This window comes from Oryza sativa, chromosome 5 (genome assembly GCF_034140825.1).
Source record: "Oryza sativa Japonica Group chromosome 5, ASM3414082v1".
NCBI classification, from domain to species: Eukaryota; Viridiplantae; Streptophyta; class Magnoliopsida; order Poales; family Poaceae; genus Oryza; species Oryza sativa.
In genome coordinates, this window is record NC_089039.1 from 8066886 (window position 1) to 8086998 (window position 20113).

The window sequence follows — 20113 nt, forward strand, 5'->3', positions numbered from 1 at the left end:
CTGGATTCTCAAATGACAAAAAAATAACAGGTAAGACGCGTGACATAAATCATTATTATATTAAAAAGTCAAAAAAAAAGGAAACAATGTTGATAGACCATTGTTTCGTTAGAGGTTGGGGAGTTGAAAAAGAAGGGAACTTATACACTAAGACGATTGGATTTAAATTAGATGGAAGGTTGAGAATTAAGCTGATCCTAAACGATTTTGTTATACATTTGTTGATAAATTTTCTTTCAAAAATTACAGTGTAATTACATCATAACTTACGTGTAATTACAAATTGTAACTTTTACATAATTTTGAATCGTTAAATTTGTTTCAAGGATTCGTGCGAGCGAGGATGGAAAAAATCACAACGTGCGTACGAGTGAGGGGATTTCATAAAAAAAACATCCGCTCTGCGTAAATAGCGTGTTACCATGAGATTTATGAAACTTTCATATAATTTATAAGGGACATAATGTAATCACCCTATAATTAAACTACTATATTTACATCCGTTATATTTTGTAGAGAGAATTTAGCAACAAACGTTTTGATAGTCTCGATGCCAACCAACACGGCTTGAACTACCGGGGGTTGTTGGGCCTATTTCCCATCTGGACGCAGTACTTTGTCCCAAAATCGGAAACCCGTACTATCTCCGTCACACCCCTCTCCACCCACTGTCATGTGGGTCCCACGGGACCCGCGTCGTCGGTGGGCCCCACATGGCAGCGGCCGCGCGGCTCCCCGCGGTGGGACTTGGGAGAGTGTGTGTGTGGGCCCCGCCGCATATAAAAATCGCTACGCGCACACGCGACGAAATCCTCCTCTCGTTCGCCTCGTCTTCTCTTCTCCCCCCACTTCCTCCGCCTCCTCCGCCGCCGCGCTTCTCGCCGCCGCGGCGAGCCATGGACGCCGCAGGGTAGGGTTCCTCTCGCCCCTTCTACGTCGTGGAGGAACCGCGTGGGCCGATTCTGGGTGGGGGGGTTTTGGGATGATTTTTTGATTATTTTTTTATCTCTCTTTTTTTGGTTTTCCTCGCAGTTACCCGAAGATGCAAGGAGGAGGGGCGTCCTCCTCGTCGTCGTCCTCGGCTTCCTGCCGCGCCGCCGACGCAGCCGTGTGGGACGCGGTGCAGCAGCAGAAGCGGCAGCGCTGCCAGGTACCCCCCGTCGCGTTCTTGCGCCCCCGCCCCCCGAAAGTTCTGGGCCTGAAATCGCAGGAAGTTATAAGTTTTTTTCTTTTTGCGCCGTTGGTTGGGTGTAATCTGAGCGGGTTTTTGTGCAATCCGGGATGCGATCGTTGTGTTTTGTTTGATCTACTAGGCCGTCGATCCGATCGATCATGGTACGAGGGGTTTTGGTTTTTCTGTGTTGCTATGTTTGAGAGATTCGTTCTTGGCGAGATTGTTAAATCTAGGTTTTTCTTTTCTCCTGGGATTTAGTTTCTGTTGGATCAAACCGGTGGGATTGTGGTGTCGTGGTTTTCATTGAGGTGGAATCATCGTGTTGGTGGTAGGGTTTTGGGTTTTGGGGGTGATTTGATCTTGGGTTGGGATCTGTTTATTTTTTATATTTTCGATCACACGGAAGACGTACATGCACCAAATGCACATTTATGATTAAAGGAGAAGATTGTTTCTTTTTTACCAAACATATGCGGATCAAATCACTTCTTACAACAAGAAGAAATCTTTCTCGGTATCAATCCCCTTGCCCCTCATTCTTTGAGAATTAGAAGGATCCTTTTCGAGTTTCTATTTCTTCATTTGGAATCTGGGCTCTTCTATCTTCAACTTATTTTTTTTTCGCTTTATTCTTTAATAGAAAAATGTCCGTGCGAGGCAACGGGTGAAGACTATTTTAATCTTATTATTGTTATATATGGTTTAGTTAAGGTGAAATTAAATGTGTTAAATTCGCTTGGATACATATTTTGTTAGAAAATCATGAGCTGCAATTAAGAGTCCAATCGTCTCAAGTTAGCATGTAAGTTTTTTTAAAGAGATTTCTTATATGATTCCTTCTGTATTTTCAAAAGCGAACGAACTTAAAAACCGAGTCAAATACGGATTTGTATTTCCAAAAGCGAACAAACTCAAAAACTGACTCATACACGGATGACGTACCAAAGTATTGGCAAAAACATCTTCAATTTTTGTAATAGTAGAGATTTATTTCACACGAGTGTGCCACCAAACGTTTATGATTAAAGAGATTGAGACTAGAGACCAGCGGCAAATCAGTTTTGTTTAGGTTTATTATATGGTAGAATGGAGGTTTTGTTTATTCTTTTAACTCCTAGCTAGCATTACTTGTAGATTGGGTTAGTGATTTGGGGTGTTTGGCACTATTCTCATGTGCTAATTCTGTACTAATTCTGAGCAGTAGTGACATTTGCCTTTGTCTGAATTTATACAAACCATTGAAGTGCCCTAGTGTTGTGATGGAAATCCATATTATGTAACAAATATCATCCTTGTTAGATCATATGGAAGCTATATTAGTAGAGATTCTTCGTGATTTGTGAGGTTTTTATGCAGTGTAGGCTTAGTCATCAGCTGTAATATCATATATGGTTGGACTTGCACGATTTGGTAGATATTGCGACATGTGTTGCTTTCAATAAGGAAATTTTATTTTTTTCAGCTTGTAGATTCAAGGATGATTACATTTATGATATGCAAAAACTACATAAGATGTTCTTACATGCTAGTCTATTGTGTATGTGTAGGATCCATAGACTTGAAGTTGAAGCTGCATAGATTATTTGCTTCGCTCCTATTATTACTAACCAAAGATCAATTCTATATTGATCCAAATCAATACGTATGCTCCCATCTTTAATAGGATTCCTGCTAAACTCATACATGTACTGTAATGTGCTTCGCTATGGGTATTTGGTTACTACATATCACGTATGTAGGCGTATAATCGTCAATTTGACAGCATAAGCAACAAGGAAGCCAAAATAAAATTGTATTTCCAACGTAGCAGGGTATGAATCATCTGTATGATTGAGTAATTAGACTTGTACAGAAATAGGGCAGTGAATCTGAAAACAACAGTTTTACTTTGGGGTGTGTGTAGAGACCATCTGATCACTGGAAATTAAAAGGAAAAAGTCTGTGCCTTGTTTTCCACTTGACTTCCTGAACCTTTTTTGCGTCCATTTTAGCTCCCTAAGTCGCTATGCTGGGTTATGTTACCTCATGCTGGTTTCAACATATAAGGGGGGCATATTCATCATTGCATAAGTGTTTCACATTATATTCATCATTGCAAACTATGATGTTGAAACCCTTATATGTCGAATTCGCCCCTTATGCTGGTTTCACATATTCATGATTGGTTGAATGGTTGGCAATAATCCCTTATTGCTTCAGTTTTTGTAATGTAAATATATTGCTCCTCCAACATCGTAGTTTGTGTTATCTACATTATATTCTCATGTAATCAAGTAATATGCTTAATGTCATCGGTTGTCATGCAAGATCTGATCCTAGATGTTAATGATGAATATCAATAAAATCATAATATGCGAAACTAAATTTACAAAAGTAATAACGGTGACTGAAATCCTGTCTTTTTTGTGCAAGCTGTCTAAGATCTTTTTATTTCTTACAATAACCATGACATACTTTGTAGGGTTCTTCATCCAATGATCAAGTTGGACTCAGTACTGAAAATAATTCCTTCCAAGCACCTGAACCTGAGCTGCAGAATTCTGACTGTGTGGAAGATGAGGAAGAAGATTACTATTTGTATGATGAGGATGATGTCTGCTATGATGATGATGGAGACTATGAATTTGATGAAACTGACTTCAATCAGCAGCTAGCTGATAAGTTTGATGGTTTGGATTTGCCTCCGGGAGTGGAGGCTACCGTTCCATGGCTGCAAAAAAAGGATATTGCTGATGGACCTAGCACTTTCAAGTCAATGGCAGAACTAGATGCTGATATTACTAAGAAATATGAATTCTTTAAGCAGTTTGATGTTGTTGAGAATTTTTCGGACCATCATTATGCTGATAAGCCTGTTGGGAAGGTAAGAGATCATATGCATATTTGTATCATTTTATACTCCTTTCTTCAGATCAAAACTAACTTTTTTTAAATAAAAATATCAGACAGGGAAAGACTGGACAAAAAGGATTCAGTATGACTGGAAACTTCTGGAGAAAGATTTACCAGGTCAACTTCGGAAAGAACAGTTGTATCATTGTTGTTATAAATGTTGCATCTGCATATTTATTGAAATTTCTTTTAGTTCTTTAATCAACATTGAGCATTCTGCTTTGTACTCGTAAAAAACTGTTCTGTAAAAGCTTGAGGTATCTTTTGTAGAGATGCAAATGTTGATGATGAAATGCTCATATTGTTAGTCCTATCGATTCATAACTTCACTACTTTAAAATACTTCTATTTACACAGTTTTAGAATACCCTGTGGCTCACAGATATAGGAGCTCCAGAGGTTTACAAACTACATCCATGACTTGCAATACATATGTACACTGTTGTAGATGAAGTTAGAGATATGCTTGCTCTGTCTTGATATGTTTTATTCCATAAATACATAATTCTTGTAATTCTGATTCTTTTTCTTCTGTGCAGCATCCATATATGTCCGTGTGTCTGAAAATCGAATGGACCTTCTGAGGGCTGTAATAATTGGACCTCAAGGAACACCTTACCATGATGGCCTTTTCTTCTTTGATGCTCAATTTACTAGTACTTATCCATCTACTCCTCCAGTACGTGTTCAAAAATTGTTCTTGTCATTTTTTATTTAATTTATTTATGTTTTGATTGAAATATCTAAGCTGATATTTTTTTCCCAGGTGGTATATTATCATTCTGGAGGGCTTCGGCTCAATCCAAATTTATATGCTTGTGGAAAAGTCTGTCTTAGCCTGCTAGGCACCTGGTCTGGTAGTGGTTGTGAGAAGTGGAACTCAGCTCACTCAACTATGCTACAGGTTTTAGTCTCCATTCAAGCTCTCGTATTGAATGAGAACCCATACTTCAATGAGCCAGGATATGAGACCTATGCCAACAGTGCTACTGGACAGAAGAGTGCCATGGACTATAATGATACCACATTTCAGTACTCATGCAGGACGATGTTATACTCACTCCGTAGATCTCCACAGGTAATGTTGTGCTGCTTATCAAGCTCTTTTGTACTACCTCCGTCCCAAAATGTAAGCATTTTTAGCTATGAATCTAGACAACTATGTGTTCAGGTTCATAGCTAAAAGTTGCTATATTTTGGGACGGAGGGAGTAGCATAGAAATAATCATCCATTAGGCATTTGAATAACATTTCTTTTACAATTATTATTGTGGCATGCTTATCTGTTTCTTTGATTATGAGCATGGCACTCTTTTGCCTGTAACTGATGCGATTCCATAGCTTACACACAAGACCATCTAATAACATCCCTTGTCATTTATTATTTGTTTCAGCACTTTGATGCCCTTGTAGCTGGCCACTTCCGCCACCGTGGTCATGCCATTCTGGCTGCATGCAAATATTACATGGAAGGTCATAAGGTTGGGTCCGTAGTCCCTAACGAGGACGAGGAGGATGCGAAGCAGCAGGACGACACTGATGCAGGAGGATCCGGCAGCAGCAGCGGAGCAAAGCCGCAGCCTGAAAAGCCAGACCTGTGCAAGGGCCGTGCTGCATCCTTCAAAACCAACATGGCCGTTCTGTTTGAGGAGCTCTTGATGGAATTCAACGTCAAGGGTGCTGACACCAAGAAGTTCTGCGATGAGAAGTTGAAGAAGAACCAGCAGGCTGCTGCTGCTGCTCGCTGAAGAGGCCCCCCAGCTGCAGCTACAAAACGCACAGATCTTCTCTAGTTCTGAGGGTTTCATAATGAAGCGAAAACCGTAGAAAGGGGTTTTGCTTGCCTAACTATAGAAGTGCTGTGTAGATAGTCCATTCTCGTTTTTCTCCTTTTGTTGTACAGGTTGAGTGTGTGGACTTAAAAAATTTAAATGATCATGTTAGATGCTAACTGAAGTATCATCAACCCACCCCTCGTTGTGGTGCGATCATGAAATAGACACCTGCATAAGTAAGCAAGGTGGCGGTTCCATATGATTTATGTTGGCTTGCATTTAGGTTACACCGTGTTACTTGCAAGAGTTTCTCCATCGGCTAGCGTGGTGGCTTTGATCATATGGTTAGATTTGCCCTTTTTCTTGTGAGTTCACTTTTTTTGCAGCTAACATTGCGTTAGTTTCAAACTGCTTTACTAATAGATTTAATTCAACCTTGAGTTGACATTTATCTTCTCGGAAACATATGAATAATTCTTTACTGACGGATGTAATTCGACCTTGAGATAACCATTATCTTGTATGAAACATTTGAACAATTTGTGCGATTTATCGTGGCTAGACTTTTTTTTTATCATCTGTTCTGATAGTATCTTTTACTTGTGACAGTAGTAGAGTAGCAGAATTTAATCTAACCATTGAATTGCTATAGGTATTTAAAACATTTTATTTAAAAATTTGACAAGTACAACTTTAATAATTCATCTATGGCAACATTTCATAATTTTACCCCTCAAAAGTATTTGTTATTCACATAACCAGATAAGATTCATATATATTGGTTTACTTAAACGCCGTAGGAGCGGTGAAAATTTAGAGCGCTACGTCAGCATTTTTTACAAAAACCCCCCTGCGCTTTCGGTTAATTATGTGCCGGTTTCCGCTGCTGTCCACTGTCAGATCTCACCATAGGGTCGATCTGGCCGTCTACGTGTCCCGCTGTGTCGGCCCTTTCTCAGCCGTGGGATAGTCAAATCGCGAATGAATGGCGTAGATTTTGTCCAGCCGGACCAAACCCTAGCCCCTGCGCCCGTCTCGCCCGCAGCCTGCCGCAGCAACGCCGCCACCTCGCCCTTCTACGCAGCCACGCCGCTGCCACCGTCGCCTTTCTCCTTTGCGCGAGCCGTCGCCGACGCATCCTCGCCCTCCTCCAACCATCATCGCCGTGCCGCTCATAAACCCTAGCCGCACTACCAGGCTCGCACACACGTGATCTCGCCTGCCGCCGCCGCCACTGCTCGCCTGTCGCCGCCGCCGCCGTTGCTCGCCTGCTGTCGTGCCGCTCCCCTCGCTCCGCACACCAGACGCGGCCTCTTCCTCGCTGTCTCACGGTCTCTGCCCAGGCACCGGCCTCGCGCTCCTCGCCTTTCTCTCGCGTGAGGCAGAGACGGCGGCGGAGGCGCGTCGCCTCACCTGCTCGCCCGCCCGCCCTCTCGCCTACATTGCCTCCTTCTCTGCCCTCCCATCCTCCCTCTCGCTCCCTAATTCCGTCGGCCCCTCTCTACTATGACCAATCGATGCCTCCAATCCCCAGCCTCACCTCCCAAACCCTAGGTTGGCCTAAAGCATCATCGAAGATGGCATTGCTGGAGCAGGGGGTGGGGGTTTCGTCTACGATGCGCTGCCATGGATTTGAGGCTCCTGACCCAAACCTCTAAGGTCGTTTCAATCTCCAGCGATCAAGGTATCGTGGCCAACCAAGAACGCTGCTCCGATGTGCATATCTGCCTCCGTTCCCCTCTCAAATTGCATGCTATGTACCGTCAGAGGAGCTCTTATTGATAATGTATAGACGATATGTGTTTTGAAGCTCTTAGTATTTCAAGCATCAGGTAGGCTTTCAGTCACTTACTGATTAACATTTTTTTTCTTTGTGTATTTGCTCTCACTGCCCACTTGGTTCTTCATGTAATTTCTAGATGAATTAGACTTGGCGCTAATAGAACTAGATTTTAAGTTAAATAGATGATTTATATGCAGGAAGATCCGATTTACTTCAATACTCTACTATCTACATGCCATTTTCAGTATTTTTGTTGTATGACTATTATACCTATCCTAGCAATGTTACATACATATCATTGGACCAAATGGATTTGATCCTTCTTTACATTTTTAATTCTCTTAGCTGGTAGATCATTGAATGGTTAATATGGTCAATTATGGGTTGTATGCTAATATGGTGTATATTTGTCTACAGGATTTTTTCCCTTCCCTTTCCCTATCATCCTTCTCTATTGTGAGGTATTACTTTTTATTTTTATTTTACTCATCCAGGCCTTCTGCAATAGTTATTTTGATGGAATTGTTGTAGTTTTCATAATTATATTCAGTTATCGGTCTTTTAAAACTGAATTACTAGCTATGAGCTCATAATAGTAGCAGAGCATTTGTCGTTGTAAACAGAGATGATTTCCTACAGCCCACTAAGGAGTGATGGCAGGATAGATGTGGCTCTTATGTATCCTGGTGATTCACCTTGAACTATTAAAAAGAATCTTTGTCCAATCAAGTAATGCCTCCTATTTGCATAAATGAATATTCAGTTTAAATGCATTGGGTCTACTCAGCCCATTTCAGTGTATTGCCAGCTCTTTCTGAATGCTACTTAATTAGTTTTCTCAAATATGTAGAATAAATGACTCCATAGTTAAAGTTTTCCAATCCAACCATAAGCTCATTCATTTTCTTCCCTTTAATGCAGGAAACACTTTTACTAGCACTAGCACCTCAAAATTTGAGCAAGAAAAGTTATTTTAGCATCGGAACTGCATGGTTAATGGTGATTAGTAAGTTCCTTTCACCGTACTTTGATAACTTGATATGACAAAGAGATAACAGAATTCCCCAAAAGGTGTTATAATTTTAACTGGATGTACGATAACTGTAGTATACTTTCCTATGGGATTGTAAAATTCATTGTTTATTTTGTCAACCTTCAAAATCATTGTCATCGGCAAGCATAGACTAATCTTCTTTTCTTTTACCGTTGCATGTCTTCTAGAGAGGGAGTTTTCAGTCGTAATATATGCAACACAGAGCATATCCGATATACTTTCCATCCGTGGGGGAAAGTAGTTTAGATGTTGGGTGAGTGCATTTCATTGCTGGAGTGTACCAGTGTAAAATGTGCTGAAATTATTTCGTAACTAATAAAGCAAATTTACAACCTTCTGTTTTGTATACAGGTTAATGGTGATTAGTAAGTCTCTCTGACGTGTTGTGCCTGTTATGCTTAATTCAATATTGAGTTTGTAGTTCTCTTGGACCTTAGATATATTAATTATTCAGTGACATCATCGACCGGCGCAGCCTTTGCCCCCGGCATGGAGTTGGATCTCGCTGCCGCCGCAAGTTGCCAGGATTGATTCATTGCCGTTGCGGCCTGATAGACCTGCGCTGCGGGCCTGCGGCTAGGAGCAATACGCTGCTTCATCGTCATCGTCCAGAACACCAACCGTGTCCAGGTAGGATGCCTAAATTCCTCCTGTTCAATTTGTTCTCTTTGGCTAATCGGATCCTGTGCATCTGGGATAAGGAGGAGGATAAATAATTGGGGTGATGCCAATAAATTTTTCTCTTTAACAGATGCCTTCTAGATGCTTGGTAAAATTCCTAGAAGAAGATCTAAGTTTACTCTCAAAATATATTTGTTTCTGCAGCTTTCTTAATTATAATGTCTTATAATTTTGTATCAGTTAACTTCTACACAAATAACTTCTCACTAATAATGATAAAATATTGAAGATGGGCCATACACCATCTATGTCATTTATCAGAGATGTACAGGTTCAAGCAAGGTTGTCAGTATCCCGATACGTAGTATCTTACGATATTACGATCCTACCAAGCCGAAACGATACCGATCCCACCTAGTATCCTAATTTTCATAGTATCTCAATCCTACTATTCATTAGTACACGATCCTATGAAATCTTAGGTGGTATCCCGATTCTACGATCCCTACGATACTACGAAATATTATTTAAAATAACATGGTATGAAAATAATGTAAATAAATATGCTCAAATTTATATAAAAATCAGTTAAATATATCAAAACCAACGTGGTTTCTCTTAATAAATGCCTCTATTTGCATGACATATATCATTACTATATTTTTTATATAGAATGGCTACATATAATTAATATAAATATTAATTAAACTTTAAAAAAGAAAATCTCATAGTATCCCGATACTACGATACGATCCTACGATACGATATTACTTTGAGCAAAACGATACTACCTAGTATCCCGATCCTAACAACCTTGGGTTCAAGATTCATACATGGTCCTTCATAATGTAATCCTGATGTACGTAGGTACATATACAGGCCAATTGTTTCTGGAATCTTAAATAAATTTGGTCTAAAAGAATATATGCTTTGAAAAAAATTCTGATTTTTATTATTCTCAGTTACACTGATTCAAGAATGTAGATATGAGTATATGGCATGGTACTACATGGAAGTTGTGATTTTATTTGCCAAGATATATACTTGAAAATATACTAAGTTAGTTTGGAGGGTACGAGTTTTGATGTTCTTGGCTTAGCTTCCCTTTTCCTATAGATGTTAATGAGTTAATTCTGAAGTAATGTCAATATTCCTTCATTGTATACCAGTCTTTTTGCAGCCACCTTTTCTGTGCTTTTATCAATGGCATCTTCCTGCAGCAACCTTTATGTGCTTATGCTTGGAGGTATATATGTTTTCTTACTGTCTTATCTGGGTGATATATGTGGCCTTCAGATCTCTTATAAAATTATTTAGGTTTAGTGTCATGATAGCATAATGTTTATTGTACAAGTAGGTTTTTCCTCAATTTCCTTCCCTATGCAACAAATCATATTTTATTTGTTAATCTGTTGTGCTCTATATTTGTACACAGAGTGAAAATACATATGCATTGATAATATCCTTTGTGGACAATTTTATATTCGTAATAGTGATGCATACATCATAAAAAAATTATCTGTCAACCTGACAACTTGGCATATGACCCCAAAATTTGGATCATGTAGTTCATTTTCTGAGACACAACGGTCTTTAGGGCTTAGTATAGACCGCCACAGGTCTTTTAGCCTCATATTTGGAGACTACATTATTTTACGAATCATATTATAACGACTAAAGTTGGTTAGCGCTGGGTCTATAAGTCAAGACAGTAATTGATCACAAAGTATGTTGCACACCTAGCAAAAAAGAAATCTAATTGGCTCAATTGAAGATTTCAATATTGACAAGAAATTTAGTAAACCACAATTACGATAGGTTCAGGCACTTTGTATAAGAGGCTAACATTTTTTCTTCCGCTATAACCATTTATAAGCTATTAATATTTAATATTTAATATAACATTGATTCCATAGGTTAGTGTTGTTTGCAGGGCGAACTATTGCTTACCCGAAAGGATTAAAGCCACAGGTATAAGTTCTAAACTATATAGTACCATCCTCAGTTGATATGTGTAGTCCATATAGGATGACAGTACATATATGTGCCACCCCAAATGACCCAGGCCTCCATATCTCTGGCTATACTGTGTGGTTCCCGCGTTGATCATAAAATTTTATTTCAGTTCATTGGTGTGTGACAAAGCTACATGCACTTCAAACAATTTTAGATGAGACATGCCATATGTTCCAATAGGGACACACTGGGATATTATTTTTCTTCTATACAAGCGTTATTCCTGCTTTTGTTTTTCCCATCTCGACATAGTTTTTGAATTTTCTAATGACCCATCCTTCCGAATTTATATTATTTGCTTTGTAAATATGCTTACAGAGTTTTCATTATCAACCAACTTCAAGATATGATTTTATTAATTTGTTTTCTGTTTAATTTATTATTGTTCTGTTTGCCCCTTCTTGGAAGACATAGATGTTTCAACACAGTTTATTTGAAAAGAGTTTTGTCCTACCTGTCATATATACTCATCACATGGCAATATATGAATGATATCCAAACATGCCCTTAGACATAATTATGTATGGGATACCTCAGTACTCAGTGGCGCTATGCAAAGGAGGTACCAGTTCATCTACTAAACTGTTGCAAGTACATAATGTGATGTGGTGTTGTTTTTATTGGGAGCTAAAGCACTAAATTTTCTTTGCGGCGCAGTTCTATATGTGAATATATTCAATTAGTTCATGATGAAGATGTCTGAGAAAATGTTGCAATTCTTTGATCACTTAATGATTGAACACTGCTACTTTTCTAATCTATACTCCCACATCACGTAAGCACCATTGTCCTCTATGGTTGTTGCTTTTCTGTAAATGTGCATGATTGTAAAAATAATTATATGAGCAAATGGATTATATTCGCCTTTAATCTTGTGATGTATAGTTGTAATGTGTTTGCATATGTGAGTATGCTTCTGATATAATGATTTTTTTTAGATAATGTTTGGATATAATGCTTAAAAGTTACACTATATCTTGTGCTATTTTGATTATGATATCCCAGCTTCAAACATTAATTCCCACGCACGTGGCGTAGCTCGTGACTCTTGCTAGTTAGATACCAAACGAGATGGCTATTAGGGTGAAAATCAGGTGGGTACAGTCACATCACGGTACGTATCCTAACATATATTTTTCTTCAAAATTAAAACCGGATACAGTATATTACCAGATAACATATCACTCATCTTTTAGCTATATACCATATATTTTTCCTTCAAATCGTAGTTGCAACGGGTGAAGATTATTTTAATCTTATTATTGTTATACGGTTTACTTAAGGTGAAATTTACTGTAGAAATTCGCTTGGAAATATATATCTTTTTTTTAGAAAATCATGTAAAAATTCGCTTGGAAATATATATCTTTTTTAGAAAATCATGAGCTGCAGTTAGAAGTCTGATCGTCTTAAGTTAGCATGTGAGTTGTTTTAATGAGATTTCTTATACGACAACTTGTATTTTCAAAAGCGAACGAACTTAAAAATTAACTCAAATACGTATATGTATTTCCAAAAATAAACAAACTTAAAAATCGACTCATACACAGACGACGTACCAAAGTACCGGCAAAAACATTCAATTTTTATAATAGTAGAGATTTGTATCTCTTGATCATGGATATTAATCTAGGGAGACACTTGGTGTGCTAAAAAGATATACATCATGAAAAAAAATTATGTAATAATACTTGCGAGCTGGTAAAATCTTTTAGCACTCATAATAGATTTTCATGTATATATTTGATAACATGGGACATACAGTCATGCGGACATGTACAACTTTTCTTGTATCCTAACCTGCATTTTTCTATGGATTCAGATTCGAACTAAAATATCACCGGGTATTTGTTTTCTCTTGGGGTGTGTTTGACAAATGGAATATGGGAGGTGAGATTGGGAAAGGAAAATGGATGAATGGCTAGGATTAAATGAGATGTGAAGAATGAATGGTTAGGATGCAATATTACCCTTTAAAGGGTGGATATTATTTTCCAATCCTTGTGTTTAGTTAACGTCAAAATTAGAAGTTTGATTGAAATTGAAATGATGTGACGAAAAAGTTGAAAGTTTGTGTGTAGGAAAGTTTTGATGTAATGGAAAAGTTAGAAGTTTGAAAAAAAATTTTGGATCTAAACTCGGCCTATTTGCCAAACAAAGTAAATGCTTGGGCGGGTCAGTGTGCGAAGAAAAATCCTCGACACCATTTCAGCCCAAAACTTTAGGGCTTAGCAGGCCGGCCTGGTGCGGAGTGTCAAGTCCACGGCGGCGGCGGCGGCGGCGGCGCGACACGAGTGCATGACGACATGCTCCGGCGGGCGACCACCTCGCTGAGCCGCCGCGCCGCCTGCGCCACCCTGCTCCGCCGCCTCCCTCCCCGGCCGGCGACGACGCTTGAGCGCCACCCGCCGGTCCACCCCGGCCTCCGCCCCGCGGCGGCGGCGGCGGTGCAGCTTCGGCGCCTCAGCGACTTCGGCGTGTCGGTCCCCCGGCGCATGGCGCGGCGGAGTCCTCCCACCAGGCCCGAGGGTTACTCCACCTCCGACAGCGAGGCGGACGGGTGGTCCGTTAGCGAGGATGACGAGGAGGAGGTGGAGGAGGTTCAGTTGGAGCCCATGTCCGTCGATGACGTCGCGGCGGGGAAGGAGTGGGAGGGGTTCACATTGGAGTACGACCACGAGCACGACCTCGACGCCGATGATGAGGATGCCGCGGAGTAGGAGAAGAAGAAGTAGCGGCGCTGGAGGTGGGATTCTCTTCCTTTTTCTGCGTTGCACGCCAGGTGCTTGCGGAAAAGCCTGTGAGGCTTTACGCGTGCTTCAATAAACTCTTTAGCTGTTGATCACTGATCATGGATGCCCATTTGGGTCGAACCTGATTACCATTGTCCTAAACAATTTTAGTCAAAACCTAATTCTACTGCAGCATCGTGGGCATGCATTGTTGGTTTATTGGAATGGCGTTTCCACATTTTAACTGCACAAATGTTTGCTTGTCATGTTTGCTGTGCAGTATTGCAGTGTGCTCATGCTTATCACAATTTTACAGTGCTTAGTTTTTGTGTGGACAACTGAGTTGGAACCTTGAAGGGTTAGAACTAGGGTATGTTTGGTTCGTAAACAATGTTTTTACCCCCCATAAAAGAAACACATTGTCATTTTGATCTTGGGCTTAAGTGCAGCAAAGTTAGTTGTTTTGTCGCAGAATACATTGGTCTCTACTCATTAGAGAGATACACACTAGGCCCTGCTCTGAATGCGAAAAATCCCCCCTTCGCTACAAGAATTGATCCCTTGGTTCTTAAGGTATATGCCATTGATCAAATTACAAATGGAAAGGATAGTATCTTGATCATCGAGCCTGCATAATTCTTTTTTTTTTGGCATTTGTTATGCTTGTGGACATGTTTGTGACCTGTGTCACTACTTATTGCCAAATACTTTGGTGGTCTTCATTTGTCACCTGGGAAAGTCCCTTTGACAGCTAATCCCCATGAAATTCATTTGTTTCATCAGTCCCTTAGTCGAGTTACACCTATAATGATATCACAATATACTAAAGCACAGTATCCTAGCTAGTTCTCATGTTTCACTCACGAAAATTTATACTGAAATAGTCTGTGATACATCAATGGCAGATTCAGAGATTTTTGTTATATTAGTTGAGTTCAAATATAATACGAGAATGTTTTACTAATTATTTGGATGCACAAATATGACATGCTGTCTTGAATATCATGTGAAGAATTAGGAGCTCTGCCCCTGAAAATCTTCAATGTAATACATGCAGCTCCCGTTGATCACACTCTCACTACCTTTGACATTCATATTTGCTCCAGCAAGCAGCATGCGCTTCTTTGTTGTTGCACTTCCCATAAATGCTTAGTGCAGCTTGCATTGTTCTCTAGCAAAAAAAAAAAAAAACATAATACTATTATGCTTTGCGTGGGCATGCACATTTAGTATGATATTTTCTCTCATTGACAATCTCTTAACCCAATTTTGCATTTGATACTTTCTTAATGATTTCAAGTCTGAAAATGTTGAGGGCTTTGTGGAACTTGAATTTTCTGCAATGTATGTCTGATCAACCTTGGAGAACGCATATGTGCTACTATATATTAGTGTGTTCACCACTTTATCTGAACAGCAAAGCATCTCCTCCGGTGACAATGGCGAAAAGATGTCTGGGTTCAGTCTGGGGAGGGAGATGAGGTAGGAGACCGAGGTTGCATTGGTGAGATAAGCAGAGGCATCAAGGTTGTATCGAGTGAGGTGCTTGGTTGACAGCTGCTGTGGCTACGCTGAGAATTTGAGAGCCAAACTGGAAGTATTTGTTATGCTTGAACTTTTGTCCATGGTAAGGGGGAATAAAAAAGAAAGGGGATGTGGGCATACGGATATGGCTTCTTGTCGTTGGTAAAGAGGGAAATTTAATTATTTGTCACTATTAGGTTTGACAGTTATCCAAATACACCTATTAGATTTGTTCTTATTTTTTTGCCGCTCTAAGAAGATGGCCTCATAACTATTTGCTACATTACCCATGCGGCATGCCAGCGTGGCAATCCAAGGGTGAAAAACATTGTGAGACCCACTAGTCAGTCTCTCCACTCTCCTTATCTTCCTTAGTTGACTAGGCGACGACACCAGACGGAGAGGCCTAGGTGGTGGTTGAAGTGGAGGTCAATAGCCGCGGCAAACCTCTCTACGGCGGCAATGGAGATAAGTGCCCCTTGGAGTGCCGGTACGGCAACGGGCACGCGGCGGTCCCAAATCGGTGGCATGGTGAAGAGGCGGTAGGACCACACCTTCGACGACATCATGGAGGTAGATTAGCTAGTGTGTCGCTTCCTCGCCCTCCAGTCCCTCCTCCTCTACACAGTGACCCCCATTGCACTCGCCAGTGGTGGGGACGGGGTTGTGTTCGTGCCTTTCTCCCACCTCGGCGCACTCGTGTAGTGCCAGCTCCGCCTCACGCCCCTCGACGTTGGCCGCTTCCTCCTACGCCGGTCTGGGATTGTCGTGAGCCCGTTGCCCCCACACCAATGCTTCGAGGGCACCTGTCTCGACAACCGCCCGGGAGAGGGCCGCCATAGCCTCCTCCACTCTGGCCGCCGCCTGGTCAACTGGGATGAGGAAGAGATAAGGGGATTAGAAATATTGACTAGTGGGTTCCACTCCGTTTTTTACATGTGGGTAAAAGTGTCAAAAAGCCATTTTCTTAGAGAGAAAAAAGAGCAAATCTAATAGGGGTATTTAGATAATTATTAAATCTAATAGTGACTGATAGTTAAATATCCTTGGGAAAGAGGTAACTGTCGAGATTTCACGAGGGGTAATATGGACTGGGTCTGTAGGGTAAATCATGTAGGGTTTGGTTTGAGAATGATAAAGAAATGGAGGATTAAAGCTTAGAGTTCCTATGGATTCATTCACTGTAGCAGCCTTTGATTTGTAGGAATTGGTCATAGGAAAACTGAAGGAAATATTCCTTCGTTGCTGATTCTATGGGAGAAACACAGGAAACTTCCTATCTAGTCTGAGCTCATTTTTCACTTGCTTTGCGTAGGATCGAGGCAATCAAGCTCCTAATCTCTTTCTTCAGAGCAGGAGAACAAGCAATGAATGGATAAAATTTGTGTTGGATGCAGTGTATTTATTAGAAATGGAAAATGGGCCTAAGTTCTTAAGTAAATATTTCTGTGTTTTTCCTATACCCAATTCAAACGCATTGTTTACATTCCTCTATTTTACACGTGAATTCCTATTCTATTTTTGTGTTTTTTCTATTCCTGTATTTTTTCAATCCAATGTTTCAAAGAGACCCTAAATTAATTAACAGATGGATTCTCCAGACTAATTAAGCTTCTCCTCAACGAAATATACAAATTCACTAGGGTGGAATTTAGTATATCTGGGCCTTTCGTGTTAACTAGATTAAAGGTCAAATTACACTAGTCCATTTTTGTTAACAACCTCCTTCACTGAATTCAAAACAATGATAGTTCTCAATACAACTTGGAAGTGTTTAGGCCTGTTTGGGGAGTTTCTAATAGCTGCAGCTTCTCCTAGAATCTCCAGTTGCCAGAAGCTCCCCCAAACAGTTCAAGTTTTTACTCAGATTCTGAGAATCTGTAGTTGTAAAATCTGGAAAATGAACTAGAAGTCACCTAACTTCTCAGTAGCTACTTCTCAGAATCTTAAGTTCTCCCAAACAGGCCTTTTAGCTAGGACGAGGTAGAATAAAGGTGTGGATACAAGCTACTAAAAAGAGACTAGAGTGTTCTGAAAGCTCCAGTAGAGGAACTAGCAAGAGAGGAAGATCGACGAGGTTCAGACTGAACCAGGTCACCACTACCCACTGCTGCCGTGGCCGAAGCCGCCGATGCTTGTTTGATTCGTTCGATGCCTTCCAATCAACGTTGCTGCTATTTTTTATCTCCCTTCAAGGATTTTTGGGCCGGGCTTGGAATATGGCTAACATAGCCCATGTGTGGTTCAATTGAGTTTCTAACAATCCTCTCTTTTTAAAATTTGGCTTGTCCACAAGCCGATGCAAATAATTGCCAATGCCATCAGGATCCCATGCTATTTGAAGTTATTTGGTAGAAGTAGTGAACCTGTCATCAGTAATAAGATTCAAAGTCTAGGGCATCATTGCATGGAGTAGATTCACTGCACTATTTCTCTTCTTGTAGTCACTCAGACCCTCTGTAATACCCCGTATATTAAAAGATATTTTGAATTTTTTTAGTTTGGGTTGACTTGTTAAAATAGAGATGTTAACATAAATAAATAAAAGAAAAATATCTTTAGAAGTGGGCCAACATGAGAAGGCCCATAAACCCAACCCATTAGTTCTCTCCTACAACCTAGAGAGAGGGGAACCGAATCCCACCTCCCCTCTTGGTGCCACCATCCCTCTCCTTGGCCGGCCTCCAAGGACGCCTCCTTCCTCCCCTCCTCCTATGTTTGCATCTCTCCCCTCTACAGCAAATTGCCCTCATAGATCTCCAACCTAAGAACCTGGATCAAGAAGCGAAGTGTAAAAACGGAACGAGGAGAATAGATCTCCAGCCCAAGAACCTGGATCAAGAAGTGAAGTGTAAAAACGGAACGAGGAGAAGGAGAGGAGTAGGAGGGGTTAGATCAGAGTCTCCCCTATTGTCTCCTCACAAGTTCTCTAACGAAACCCTAGGTGAGGCTTTTCTCCTTGTTGTATAGTTGTTCTAGCATGGCTTTAGTGTTTTAATTTGTGGTTAGAGAAGGCTAGAGAAGGAGTTTGGGTTGTTGCAGTTTGGTTTGTTACAGTTCTGCATGTGGGCAGATTTGCAGTGCTTCAGTTTTTTGATGTTTCGGGGCTCTAAATGTTATTTCCTGCAAAAGTGTATAACTAGAAAGTTGTAGATAATATTTGGATTTATCTTCTAACCAAAGGGCGCGATTTTATCTCAAGTGGTTTAGGAGATATAATATTTTTAGTATGACTATTGTTTTTATGTCATAATCTGGATAGTAGTAGATTGAACTGTTTATGGAGGGGTTAAACAGCAAAATCAGTCAGGCTGCCTATAGACAAAGCTGTAGAGTTTTCCCCAAGCTTTCCATATTGGTAAAATACACTTTTATCGGATGATTAGAACTCCAGATATAGTTTGTTTTGTATGTACCCTCTGAAATTTTGGACAGATTCTGAAGCTTGCTTTCAAGCGCAAATTAGACCATTTAAATGGCAGAATAAAAATATGCTTTCTACATAAAAGTTGTAGGTATTGTTCCGTAGATTTTCAAAATGTATATATTTTCAGTCATAGTCTTTTCATATTTCAAGATATAAAGGTTTAAAGCAGCAATCTTGTGTACAGTCCAAGCGGCGTTCCTTGTATTGCGTTTTAACGGGATGGGGCAGTAGGTTCACCTTTTTATTGTTTTATATGCATGTTTGAATGTGTTTGCTTAGGTTTTGTTTGTGATTAGGTTGTGATCCTTCAGATCGTGTATGATACCAACCCTTCATTGGAGGTAAGTGCATGACGAACTAATTGTGTGATTCTTGGAGTGATTGCTCTATCTATTTATTTTCATTATATTTATGTGTGATATGTGATTACATATGTTCAGATTGTTCATGCTATTTAGATTTCGAGTTCATCTTATGTTTACGATGTTATTCTTGTTTGATAGTCCGGATTCTGGTTCTGATTAAATAATTCAAGTTCCATGTTTGCCATGGATGTGTAATATGGTTTCAATTTGGTTCTTTGTTTCCGGTTTCAATTATTCATGTTTCATGCGAGCCATGTGCTATCTAGTTTTGTATTCATGTTCATGTGGGTAAGCGCTGATCACGCTTACTTGGCTTTGTCGGCAAATGCTAGGATGTATTCACTATTGTCCGGGATGGAAACTACTATTTCAATTCATGCCTACCCGGGATGGGAACTACTATCTTCTTTGACTTGGTGTTTGAAAATGTGTTTCCTATCAAAGAAAGAAAGCATTCTGTTCATGCTTTATTGCCAATGATGTGTATATGTGTTTTCTAGTTTCATATTGTACTTGCTGAGTATTTTTATACTCACTCTTGTGTTTTATTTGGTTTTAGGTACGCATTGAGACCGACATGCATGGGCGGGAAGTAGCTCCCTTATATATACATTTATCTGCACACTATCAACCTATATTGCCTAGGTCCATAATGACACTTAAACTATATCATGGTCCAGTCTTATAATAATCTTTTAGATATCTTTTAGTTTCTTTCCATGGATTATATGCAAAGTTTTAAATCTCCGG

The 20113-nt window shown here is 40.0% G+C and overlaps 2 protein-coding genes across 2 annotated transcripts; both read left to right on the top strand.

The window, feature by feature from the left end:
- Nucleotides 1-812: 812 nt before the first annotated feature.
- Nucleotides 813-6100, top strand: LOC4338168 (putative ubiquitin-conjugating enzyme E2 38). Its single transcript, XM_015781841.3, has 7 exons — nt 813-910; nt 1033-1150; nt 3636-4037; nt 4120-4183; nt 4606-4745; nt 4833-5144; nt 5461-6100. The coding sequence occupies exons 1-7, from the start codon at nt 897-899 to the stop codon at nt 5812-5814; spliced, it is 1404 nt and encodes a 467-aa protein (XP_015637327.1). The 5' UTR covers nt 813-896; the 3' UTR covers nt 5815-6100.
- Nucleotides 6101-13538: 7438 nt separating this feature from the next.
- Nucleotides 13539-14266, top strand: LOC4338169 (uncharacterized). The gene has a single exon (XM_015782767.3). It carries the CDS (start codon nt 13622-13624, stop codon nt 14033-14035), a length of 414 nt encoding a protein of 137 aa, XP_015638253.1. The 5' UTR covers nt 13539-13621; the 3' UTR covers nt 14036-14266.
- The last annotated feature ends 5847 nt before the right edge of the window (nt 14267-20113 follow it).

What these genes read in the sequence shown, in the direction of transcription:
- LOC4338168 (XM_015781841.3), top strand. An exon ending in AGAAGCGGCAGCGCTGCCAG is followed by an intron (nt 1,151 to 3,635) that starts GTACCCCCCGTC and finishes CATACTTTGTAG; the next exon opens with GGTTCTTCATCCAATGATCA. An exon ending in CTTATCCATCTACTCCTCCA is followed by an intron (nt 4,746 to 4,832) that starts GTACGTGTTCAA and finishes TTTTTTTCCCAG; the next exon opens with GTGGTATATTATCATTCTGG.
- LOC4338169 (XM_015782767.3), top strand. Translation starts at nt 13,622, where the DNA reads ATGCTCCGGCGGGCGACCACCTCGCTGAGCCGCCGCGCCGCCTGCGCC.